At 38.9% G+C, this 13,007-nt stretch overlaps 1 protein-coding gene across 1 annotated transcript; it reads left to right on the forward strand.

Moving 5' to 3' along the window:
• The first annotated feature begins 2,442 nt into the window (after nucleotides 1–2,442).
• LOC134295124 (ligand-dependent nuclear receptor corepressor-like protein) lies at nucleotides 2,443–8,651 on the forward strand. The gene is made up of 5 exons (XM_062967027.1): nucleotides 2,443–2,640; nucleotides 6,418–6,491; nucleotides 6,594–6,651; nucleotides 7,602–7,618; nucleotides 7,937–8,651. Exons 1-5 carry the CDS (start codon nucleotides 2,617–2,619, stop codon nucleotides 8,226–8,228), a joined length of 465 nt encoding a protein of 154 aa, XP_062823097.1. The 5' UTR covers nucleotides 2,443–2,616; the 3' UTR covers nucleotides 8,229–8,651.
• Nucleotides 8,652–13,007: the final 4,356 nt, after the last annotated feature.

Genomic DNA, 13,007 nt, shown 5'->3' on the forward strand with positions numbered 1-13,007 from the left:
ATCATCCATGACCCTCACAAGAGTCAAACCCGGAGTCAAAAGGGTGGAAACACCCAACGTTTGCATAATCTCTGATGCAGCAGGCAGAAGCATAACTCGGGGAAAGGGTGAAAGCTGGACACTGTGAAGCTTGCCAAGTGGCAGCCAAAGGCTGAGGGAAATGAGGCACAGTTATGGAAACAACAGGAGCAGGGTGCCACACAGTCGGGGTGGCAAGGATGGGGAAACGATGATCAGTGGCTTAGGATCACAGAAATAGGAATGAGGAGGCACTCCAAGACTTCAGGAAATGTTGCTTCAGGGTGGACAGAAGCCAAATGGTTCTCCCACAGGCAGGCAGTTCCTCCCACAGATCCAAGTATTCCATTGTTTTGAACACTTTTTCTGAATCTTCCAATGGTCTCCAAGGTCAAACAAGCTCCAGTTGAGCCAGATTTTAATTCTTTTTCCAGCAGCTGTGTAACTAGGACACTTCTTGTCATATATTTCTACAAAGCATCACAACTGCATGCCAGTCTAGGAGAGCAGCTGACCTCCCTCCCACTACTGGTACCTCCATCCCATGGACCTTTTCTGGCGGTGTTCCCTATGCACTCTCCCACTTTTCCTAATCTGTAAGGCTAAGTAACCTCCCCCAAACACCACTTCCATGAAGATGGCCAGAAGACTCACCCCAATCATGGCATACCCAGTATGCACCAATAAGCATTCAAGGGAAGAAGGTTTGAGCTAATCCGTCTGCTTATGTTTGTTGTATCCCAGACAAGACCCAACTGTTGGGCCCAACTGAATATATTAGACCTGCTGCATATCATCCTGTGGACAAACAGATTGCAAACAACAACCATAATCATCATCTTTTATTTATTGCTTACCTCTCTATGTGGCCTGAGGGAAGACACAACCTAATTAAATACATCTATGAAATCATGTAAGAAAGCTAAGTTAAATGCAACCAGAAGTGCATATTTTAAAACATGCACATATTAAAATACAAAAACACAGAATATGATGTAAAAGCCATAGTTAGACTGGGTAGGCTTTCCAAAACCAGTGGAATCACTCCTAGATGTTCCTATAACTAGTTTCCCTGCCTTGTTTTGAACTAATCGGAATTTCCAAACTTGGTACAGAGGCAGCCCAATGTAAAGAGCATTTCAGGAATCCAGCCTTCTTAAGGTCCTGCAATTCTTGGAAGGGGCACAACTGGCGTATCAGCTGAAGCTGGTACTAAGCACTCCTGACCATCACATCTTCCTGTTCTTACATTTCAAGAGAGGGATCGAGGGGCGCACCCCCCACAAGCTGAGACCAAAGACTTTAATGGGGAGTGTAACCCTATCCAGAACTGGTTGATCCACCCATAGTGCTCTCGATGTCTTGTCTGGATTCAGTTTCAATTTGTTTCTCCTCATCCTGCCCATTACTTCCTCCAGGCATTCATTCCAAGGAGACCCGCTATCCTGAGATAACAGTGTTTTTCATGGCATGGAGAAACATCTTTGGGTGTCATCAGCATACTGATAGCCCCCTGCCCCATGCCTCCAGATGATCTCTCCTAGCGGTAAATGTAGATGCTATAAACCAACTTTGAAAAATAACTAAACTTTGACCAGGACACCCACTTCAAGAACAAGCAATTTGTGAGCTTCTTGATAAAGACGAAAGGAACAGCTTATTGAAGATCAGGAAGTCTCCCCAAGTCACTTTGGGGAGAGGGGGTGGGGTATAAATAAAATGTATTATATTATTATTATAAGGGGGGTTTAAAAGTGCAGAGTACCACAATGCAACATTCAGCTCACGTGCCTATATAGATAAGTATTGTAGTTCTCCCAGAAAAAGTTACATTGTTGTCAAAGGCAAAAAAAAAAAAAGACAATGGTTCAACTGTGTTTTCCTTCTGACATGTGAACACAGAGCTCAGCATATATTTGATGCAGCATGTTTGAGTAACATCTCTCTTTTTTGGCTTTATGAATTAAATCTTTTGGACCAATTCACAGTTATTGTAATATTGTTTAAATTGAAAGGAGTTCAATCTCCTGATGATGTGGGACTATACTTTGTACTATTTATTAACCTTAAAGATACAGTAGTCTCACTTATCCAACACTCGCTTATCTAACTGGAATGGCCAGAAACGAGAAAACATATATAGGTGAAAGGTGGCCTTGGACAACAGAGACAACTGTAGATTGGGTAGTTTCATTCACTTTTGCATGATATAACTAAATATGTGTTTGTAACTGGTGGGACCAGCGTCTGTTCTCAGACAGACAGGGGATGTGGCAACCCTTGAATGTTTTTTTACAAATGAGTGGATTTCCGAGAGGTCTTCTGGTCATGATTTTGGAGGCCATGTATAATGTGTTGGACACTTTTTTCTTCTAATTGTTTTTTAATTTGTTAACACTGTTTTCTAATTTGGTAGGGCAACTACCCAATGTATATGGGTTCAGAAAGGGGCCATCACTTCCCTGGAGTCTGGGGCCCCTTGGTTTACACCATTGTCATGAGAATGCAGTTCCGAAGCAGACCGGTTCCGTCTGTGACAGGAAGACAAAACGGAACGTTGCCATCTCTATTGTCTTCTGGTCTTGTACAGAGACAAACATGTCTGCCCGGAGACTGCTAAAAGTAAGTTCTTGGTTTTTATTATTATTATTATTATTATTATTATTATTATTATTATTATTATTATTATTATTATTATTATTATTGTATGACATAGCAAACAAGATAGATATGCTGGATTTTGTTTCACAAAATCACAAGTAGAACACTTCCCAAGTGTCTAGGACTGTGTGATGTATTTTCGGATGATGCGCACAGATCCCAGTAGGGTGGCCTTTTGCAGTTGGCAGATTGTAATTTTGTCAATGTCTGTTGTTTCCAAATGCCTGCTGAGATCTTTTGGCACGGCACCCAGTGTGCCGATCACCACCGGGACCACCTGCACTGGTTTCTGCCAGAGTCTTTGAAGTTCAATCTTGAGGTCCTGATAGCGGCTTAGTTTTTCCTGTTGTTTTTCGTCAATGCAACTGTCACCTGGGATGGCAACATCAATGATCCAAACCTTTTTCTTTTGCACAACTGTGATGTCTGTAGTGTTGTGTTCCAGAACTTTGTCAGTCTGGATTCGGAAGTCCCACAGTATCTTTGCATGCTCATTCTCCAATACTTTTGCAAGTTTGTGACCCCACCAGTTCTTTGCTGCTGGCAGGTGATACTTGAGGCATAAGTTCCAATGAATCATTTGGGCCACATAGTTGTGCCTCTGTTTGTAGTCTGTCTGTGTGATTTTTGAACCTTTGAGTCCTCTCTTCCAGAGGCTCTTAACACAAGCACTATTCACCCGTAGAGGCTCGCTACAATTCATAGCCCTAGTTTAACTTTTCCCTCAAAGAGCTTTCTCACTAACAGTTCCTAAAACCTTCCTTCCTTCCTTTTCAAAACTCCAAACCCAGATTCTTCTCACTCCAATCCCTAACTCACTCGCTTTCTGGTCTCCGCTACAGAGACCTAGATTATCTGTAAGAACAGTTGGAAGAGACCACATGTGCCATCTAGTCCAACCCTCTGCCATGCAGGAGAAGCACAAAGTACCCCTGACAGAAAGCCATGCAGGCTTTGTTTAAAAGCCTCCAAAGCAGGAGCTTCCACCACACTCTGAGGCAGTGAATTCCAATGTTGAACAGCTCTTATAGTCAGAAAGTTCTTCCTAATGATCAAGTAGAATATCCTTTCCTGTAATTTTTAACCCACTGCTCCGAGTTCTAATCTCCAGGGCAGCAGAAAACAAGCCTGCTCCTTCTACCTTATCCTTTCAAATATTTATACATGACTATCGCGTCCCCTCTCAACCTTCTTTTCCCCAGATAAGATTAGTCTGGCGTGACCTGTTTTGAGAATCACTGGGGAATTTTAGTGATCATAGCATTCTTTTCTAAGTGGTTGCAAACTGCCTCCTCAATGATCTGCTCCAGAATCCTTCCTGGTATTGACGTCAGGCTGCCTGCACAGTAATAGTTAGCGTCCTTTTTTTCTCTTCTTGAAGATAGGGACAACATTGGCCTTCCTCCAATCTGCTGGGACTTCTCCTGTTCTCTAAGAATTCTCAAAGATTATTTCCAGTGGTTCTGAAATGACTTCTGCCAGTTCCCTCAATATTCATGGACATCGTTCATCTGGTTCTGGAGACTTGAATTTGTTGAGAGTAGCCAAACTCTATTTTGGGTTGCATATCCCCTATTGTCTCATCTGTCCCATATTACTCTGTTTCTCTATGATGTTAATGAAATGTTTGGTGTCCTTGATATATGACATAGTTTGTTTGACAAAGGGCTGTAAAAAAGAGTCAACCAATCTGGATAGTGGTTCGAGGACTGAGCCAGACCCAGATACAATGGGCCGGCCCAAAGGTGGCCTGATGTCTTTGTGTATTTTAGGTAGTGTCTATAAGACCAGAATGCATGGATGTGAGGTCATAAGGAAATCTTTTTTCTTTTTCTGTGATATAATCTAAACTAAGTCCTTCCAGAATTATGGTTCTTATGATGAATTGAATATGTTTGGTCGGGACTTTATCTACAAGAGAATAATGCTCTTTGACTGACAGTTGTCTATATACCTCCTGCATATAATTCGTTGTGTTCATTGCAACGATGGCACCCCCCTTGTCAGCAGGTTTCCATATGATGTTTTTGTCATTGGCTAGTTCTTTAAGAGTTTACCAATCAGTCCTGGAGAAGCTTGTTTTAAATCTGTCATTATTGGGAATGCTTTTCAAATAAATTTCATCACAGACTCTTTTTTTCAAAAGCCCTGATGTCAACATGATCAAGCCTGTGGGGTATATATCTGGACTATTTTATTGCATTTGGGGCTCATAGAAAGGAATGATGGCCCATACCAAAAAGAATCTCCACAAGGAGAATCAGAAGATAATTACAATTTCATTAGTCATTTGGTTTATCGCAAGAAACGGTGCTCCAAACAGGTTTACGAACCAGTTTGAGAATACCTGAGCAGTTCACTTTGGGTTGGATCTGGACTTCTTGCAGAGAGGGATCCCAACTCTCCATTCCTCTGTCCTTTTACAGAAATTGGTGGCTTCTGAGAACGGAAGTATTTGCAAACTTATTTTCTGCTGTTAAAACCCATAAGATTATGTTACATTAATAGCATTTGGATCTGTTCTCCAGTTTAAAATGTAATCAATCTTTCATACTATTTTTATGGATATTAAATAATACTTTTAAATTATACCCGCATTGGCCTGTGACTCCACAACAAACTGTGATATCGGAAATAACATATGTTTTATATTATTGTATTTTTTTCTAATGATATTTGTATTTAAGATGATTTCTTTATTTTGTTCTAATAAATATTAATGTGTTGCCTCATGGTCTGTTAATTACCCAAAAGACTTCTTCCTCTTTTTCCTCCTCCTCTCATTTCTTCAAGTACTATTAGAACAATTTTACAAAAAAGAGGGACCAAAACTAGGTTGCAAAATAAGAAAAACCAAAAAAATAGCTTCTCTAAAGGGTTGTTGTGTGTTTTCCGGGCTGTATGGCCATGTTCCAGAAGTATTGTCTCCTGACATTGCGCCCACATCTATGGCAGGCATCCTCAGAGGTTGTGAGGTATGGAGAAACTAAGCAAGGAAGGTTTATATATCTGTGGAAGTTCCTAGGTGGGGGGAAGAACTCTTGTCTGTTGGAGGCCAGTGTGAATGTTGTAATTAATAACCTTTGTTAGCATTAAATGGCCCTCCCAGCCTCACATCCTGGCCTGGGGGAATCCTTTGTTCAGAGTCATTAGCTGTCCCTGATTGATTTCTGTCTGGAATTCTTCTGTTTTCAGAGTGCTGCTTCTTATTTACTGTTCTGATTTTGGAGGGTTTTTTTAAGCAATGGTAGCCAGATTTTGTTCATTTTCATGGTTTTCTCCTTTGTGTTGAAGTTGTCCACATGCTTATGGATTTCAATGGCTTCTCTGTGTAGTCTGACATGATAGTTGTTGGAGTGGTCGAGCATTTCTGTGTTCTCAAATAATATACTGTGTCCAGGTTGGTTCATCAAGTACTCTGCTATGGCTGATTCCTCTGGTTGAGTTAGTCTGCAGTGCCTTTCATGTTCTTTGACTTGTCTCTGGGCAATGCTGCGTTTGGTGGTCCCTATGTAGACTTGTCCACAGCTGCATGGTATACGGTAGACTCCTGCAGAGGTGAGAGGATCCCTCTTCTCCTTTGCTGAATGGAGCATTTGTTGGATTTTCTTAGTGGGTCTGTAGATAGTTTCTAGGTTGTGTTTCTTCGTTAGCATTGCAGAAGTCCAACCTTGACCGCATAGGCAAACTGATGAAGAAACACAACCTACAAACCTTGTTCTCCTTTCTCTTTTGCAGAACATCCAGAAATTATGTTTAAATTGTTGCAAATGCTGTCGGGGGAGGAGGAGTATTAAAATATACCCTGTAAGGTAAGCCCTTCCCCCTTCTCTTCTGGTTGTTTTTTTCCCTTCTAAATTGCTTCACAGGGTTCTGTGACTAATGTTTTGCTGTTTTCTCTTCCTCTTCTCTAGTCCTCCAAAGGAAGATCTGGAGGCCTCCTCCTCCGATGAGATCACAGAAATGGAGACCTGGGTAAGAAGGGAAGGCAAGAGGATTGTACTTCTGCGAAGAGGAGGGGACCAGAATTTCAACTAAGTCTCTTCTCTTCCTTCCACAGCACCAATGGATGGCATCTGTTTCGCAGCCCGGCCAGGATGCGAGGAGGAAGGGCCCCAATCTATCCGAGGAGTCCTGGGTAAGGAGCGAAATGCAGGCGCCCTGTCTTCCTGCAAAGGGGAAGGGGAGGACGGGATTTCACTTTGCTCTTCTCTTTCCTTGACAGAGCACCCTGGCCAGTGGAAGTGATGAGGACGCACGGTGGAGTCAGCAGTCCCAGGAATCGAGGTAACTTCTTCTCACTTTTTGGGTGTGGGTTGGGCCTTTTTTTGGGCTGGGGGAGTCTTTGGGTGTTATGTACTAACAATTTTTTTTGTTTCTTTTAGTGAAAAAGAACCAAGTCTAATTATTGAAGATCTAGAAGATTAAGGTGAGTTGGGAAAATAGAGGGAGGGATGCACCCGGTGGCGCAGTGGATCAAACCACTGAGCTGCTGAACCTACTGACCAGAAGGTCAGTGGTTCGAATCCAGCCAGTGGGGTGAGCTCCCACTGTTAGCCCCAGATTCTGCCAACCTAGCAGTTCAAAAACATGCAAATGTGAGTAGATCAATATATACTGGTCTGGCAGGAAGGTAACAGCGCTCCATGGAGTCATGCCGGCCACATGGCCTAGCAGGTATCTACGGACAATGCCGGCTCTGAGGCTTAGAAATAGAGATGAGCACTAACCCACAGATTCGAATATGACTAGATTTAATGTCAGGGGAAGCCTTTACCTTTAACTTTCTCTTTTCAGATCCATCCTCTTCCTGGGATTGCTGTCTCCATCGTGCGTCCACCTCCTCCCCTGGTCAGGGTGCCCAGTGATCCATCTGGAATGAGGCCCTTCCTCCTCCCATCCCGGCCTGGCTGCGGAGCAGATGCCATCCAGAAAGGCGGTAAGAGACTGTGAAAATGAAAGTTTTAACTGTTACCCTACAAACATTTGTCAAAAGGGAATTGCAAGCATTTGAGAGAGTTATCTGATACTGAGCTGGGATATAAAGTTCTTGGAAGGGATGCTATAGAAGCTGGGGTATCATTGTGGTCCTACCAAACTGTAACTTTTGCTATGGTAATCAATAGCTACAGCATCTCAAAGACTTAAAACTATCAGAAGTTACCTAAGCAAGGAGTATAATAAAGGAGTGGACCCTTCCCTTCCATAGCATGTCTCTCTTGCATCAGTTCACCATCGTTTTATTCCTTCCATCCAGGAGACGCCACAGACACAGAGAGGACTATGTGGAAAGAAGTGCTGAGTTTGCCGATGGTTTGCTCTCAACAGCAATGAAAGACATTCAGTCCGGAACACTGGACGTTAATGAAGAAGGCATACTTTATGGCATACCTCAAAAAACTTTACTTCTCAACTTAGAAGCCTTACCAGCAGCAAAGCCTGCATCCTTTAAAAACAAAACTCGGGATTTCGATGAAAGTGATTCTTACAAAGACAGTAAAGAAACATGTGCAGTGCTGCAAAAAGTAGACTTGGGAGCAAAAGCTTGAGTGGAGCGCACAGAAAAAAGGAAACTCACTCTGTTTGAAACCTCAGAATTAAGATTCCCAACAGCTTCCAGTTACCTCCACCAGTTAACTCTACAAAGAATGGTCACTCAGATTAAAGAAAAAAATGAAACTGTACAATGTGGAAGAACAGGTCTAACTGTACAGCTAAAAATTCCTCAGCTGAGAATGAGTGTTTGTTTCCCAAACAACAGCCCGATAGTGGCAGATTTTCGATGTTATGTACCATGTTTCTAAAACCTCAACAGTCTTAGAAGGATCAGCTCTTCAAAAACTGAAAAGTATACTCCCGAAACAGAACAAAATTGAATGTTCTGCATCTGTAACTCAGTCAAGTGTCAACTCCTACTTTCTGCATGGGGACCTCTCTCCTTTGTGTCTCAATACTAAGAACAGAACTATAGATGGCACGTCTGAATCCACGGAAGGCGGTTTGGATCGCAAGGATAATAAATAGCCAAGAAAAAACGTGGCAGCTTAACATCTGATATAGAGAAAACATTTCAGTTTTCAAAGCATGTGCTAGATACACAACTGAGGTCTTTTCATTTTATTGTTGGTTTAGCAAGAAAGTTGGTGTTTACAACATATGTACTTGTGAAAACTGACAAATTTAGTGTAGCTATAGAATGATTAGTACATAAGATGGAATACTAAAGGCATAAAAATGTCACCGTTTTCCTTTAGTGCGGAAAATAAGCTAACTTGTAAGGGTTTAAGATGAAGGTTGGAATGCAGATTAGAGGATGTTCAGAATGTGCACAGAATGAGCTTGAGAATGGTTATTTTGGTTTAAGTGTGCGGATTAGTTTATTTAAAGTTTATTTATTTATTTAAATACATTTATTTAAGGATTGTGTTTCATTCCTGTTGAAAAACCTCAATATAACAGTAATGTAATTGCTGCTGTGACATTTCAAAACTTTCAATTTATCAAAATGAATATGAGGTTTTCATTTTGGTGGGCCAAAGCATCATCACTTTGCTAATAACCAAATTTGACCGTTCAGTGTCTTGATAGATTGACAGATACAAACAGGGAAACTGTTTTGAACTTTTAGTACTAGAATTTTCAGTACTAGATAGAGAAAAAGAAAAAAGAATTAAAAAAATAAAATAAAAAGTTTAAAAAATAATGAAATAAAAAATAAAAAAATAATAAAAAAATAAAAATATTTTATTTCAGTGGCCCTTTTTATTGAAAACTAGTTTCTTTTTTTAAAAAAAATGGAAAGTTTTTTTTTTGTATATTTACTATTTGGAAACGGGACAGTTCATTTTAGATATATAACTTTTCAAAGAATCTCAGAGGACCAGTTATCTTTAGATGACAGTCTTTAAATAACTTTAATGTTCACATGATCTTATCTTCTAGAGATACTCAAAGGGTTATGTTGCTCTATTCCATTCTATCATCGGTATGCAGACAGTGCACCTGGGCAATCTGGGGCCGTAGGAAATCTGTATGAAATCCAAATCCTATCCTCTGCTTAGCCAGGTTGTGCAAACTCCATAGTTCATATACCTCTGGAAGGGAAGCAGGCCTAGATCCCAAAAAATTGCTTATTCGATAAGTTCATTTGTATGCTTTTTCAGCCATGGGATGAAGAAATGCAAGGGAGTTTTCAACCCCAGTGAGGATACGTTTGTATGTGGACACTAAGGGAAAGATCATACCCATTACATTTGGTTTAATACTGAACTTGGGTATACAATCATATTAAACACACAGTGGAATTAAGACATCAATGGTCCTTTTTATTTTTTAAATAGATTTTTATTAAGGTTTTAGTTAAAATAAGAAAAAAGAATTTAAAAAGTAAAAAAATAAAAAGTAAAAAAATTAATAAAAATAAAAATTAATAAAAATTAAAAATTAAAAGAATTTAAAAAATTAATAAAAAATTTTAAAAAATATTTCAGTGGCCCTTTTTATTGAAAACTAGTTTCTTTTTCTTTTTTTAAAAATGGGAAAGTTACATTATTAAAAACTTTATCTGTTTTACCCTATATAGTTGTTACCCAACCCAATTAGCATACATTTGCTAAAGGATTGCATAATTTAGTATCTGTGACGTATAATTTGCATATAGTGTTTTTAAAGTACTACGTTTAACTAATTTGGTAGCATTTCATAATGAACTCGATAAACACCCAGTCCTTACTGATTGTTACAAATAGAAGGCACTTACAAAATAAAGGTTAACACAACAGCGGTCAACATATCTACTGTTTGCCTTGTTACATATGGATTCAATTTTTTTGGCTTATTCACATATTGGGAAGCAAATCATTATAAACCAAGATTTTCATTAGATAGTTGAGACTATCATTAGATAGTTGAGACTGTCAAATATTCAATGTCAAGATCATCTTTAAATTTTTTTTAAAAAAACACAAAGCCATATTTTTGTCAGGATTCAAAAGATTAATTTGTTGCATCTTTCCCCAATAGCCAAGACGATTACAAATTTCAAGACTTTTTCAGTAACACTTTACTCCTGTTTTTAATTTATGGCTTAAAAGCATGGACAGGGATCCAAAGGGACGCTTCTGATATTGTGCAAACGTACCGTCTTTTGCCTTCCTCTTCTTACCTTGTGTCCTCAGTTACGTTGAGCGAGGGATGGAAGTGTGTGGCTTTGCCACTCACACTGGCGGGAGGCTGGAATCCCAGCTTTTAAAATGTTTGTCAGACAACATTGTATTTTAGCCAGAAATGTATCTCAAAGACAAGTTACAGGACACATTTGATATCATTGAAAAGATGAAAAAATAACAAATTCATAAAATTAGGGATCATTTTGCTATTGACTTTAGCAGTGGCAGTTTTGTATGTAATGTTATAATTTTCAGCATTTTAGTATTTGTATTTATTTTTTGCCAGAAAAAGTATATCAAACTTTTTTGATAGTTTGTAGATAATGCACAACCTATACGTTTTTTAAAAATGTAATTATTTTTAACAAATAGGTGGAATCTTTGATTATACAACTGAGGAAAGGCAGGGAAACACATAGACTCCCCTTATTTGACCCTAATGTATTTGTTTTAAAAGTTGTTTACATTATAATTTTGAAGTACTTTTAAAATTCAGTTACCAGTTGCTACTTAGAAATGGATAAGTTTCTGAAAATTCATATTTCAGCAGACTTTTAAATGAAGGAGAAAGCAAACCCTACATGCTTTCTACTTATTTGAATGTTTCTCAATTATTTTATGTTAAAAACAGTGCTTCTGTTTTTAGATCTACTGCTCAGTAAAGTTGTTTAAACCATTTCTGGTAGCTAATGACTATTTTATATTAAATTAAAGTGTATATTAACTTTAGTGAGACTGATGTTTTGTTACAATACAAATAACTGTATTTTGTGTTTTTTTATTGCATTATTTCCATTGTTGCAGTAATTTAGTAAAACTCTGTGGCTGCCTTGATTTTTCACAAATTTTTGTTAATAACAGATTTCTAGGTAATCAGTTCTATTTATGCATAAATCAATTGCACTATAATCCATGAATTATTTATTACAATATTTTCTAATTAATTCCATGTATTTTGTCTTGTGTTGTAAATGTACTGGAATTCTGTTTCCTCTGTGTTGTTATATTTCTAAATCTGATTGTATGAATTTGTTAATGTGTTTCTATGTTGTAATTTTTAGTAAAGCACTTCAATGCTTTTGCACAGAAATTTACAACACTGATGCGTGATTGATTTGCTCCTTCAGTAAAAAGAAAAAAATACTTTATGTTGGCTGATTTGATTTATTCTATAAATATAACCATATCGGCTTAACAAGCCTATAGAAAACTTGTCCTCAAAGCTCTAATACACACAGATAGAACACAATGCAGTTTAAATACATATCTATAGAAAACATGACAGCATTTTTATGTACAGAACAATAAAGAAGGGGAGAATTTTAAAGTGGATTGTGTCCATGATTAATTAGGGTTTTGGAAATGTTAGCAATGTAAATGTGATGTTCCATTCATTTCCTCAAAACAAAATGCTGGCATTCCATAAAACCTGCAATCATTGTGCTCAGTTGCACCAACTCACAGAATGTCCCTTTATGAGAGATTTAAAATAGTCTTTCCTTTGTCTGCATGCAGTCATGCTGGCCACATGTCCTTGGAGGTGTCTAAGGACAACACAGGCTCTTTGGCTTAGAAATAGAGATGAGCACTAATCCTCAGAGTCAGACACAACTAGACTTAATGTCAGGGGAAAACCTTTACCTTTACTTTTCTTTGTCCATGTGGCTAAATTCCTTCCAGCAGCTCATGAAGCAAGAACACGCTTCAAACTTTCTCTCTCTCTCTCTCTCTCTCTTTCTCTCTCTCTCTCTCTGCTTTTTTCTTCCAACTGTCTCTGCACCTGGTTTGCAAAAGCCTGAACAAAATTGCAACTGTACCAAAAACTCCCAGGCTTAACAGCTCTCCTAACAAGGCTCAACCAATCAGCTTCATGCATCTTATTTTGCAGATGACGTACACATATAAACTGATTACTCACATATTGAACAATCTCCATGCCAAATAGATGAGAAGCAACAATTAGAATCCCTCCAAAACTACAAGCACTATCTCAACCCAATTTTGATTATTCTATCATGACCCCAGAGTCAGACATGACTGGACTTAACGTCAGGGGAAACCTTTACCTTTACCTTATCATTATCATTACCTACCTTCAGGGTCGTGGCCAGAAACAAATTTCGGGGGGGGGGGGGGGGGGGGTTGAAAATTTCGGGGGGG

Source organism: Anolis carolinensis, unplaced genomic scaffold, assembly GCF_035594765.1.
Source record: "Anolis carolinensis isolate JA03-04 unplaced genomic scaffold, rAnoCar3.1.pri scaffold_79, whole genome shotgun sequence".
Lineage (NCBI taxonomy): Eukaryota > Metazoa > Chordata > Lepidosauria > Squamata > Dactyloidae > Anolis > Anolis carolinensis.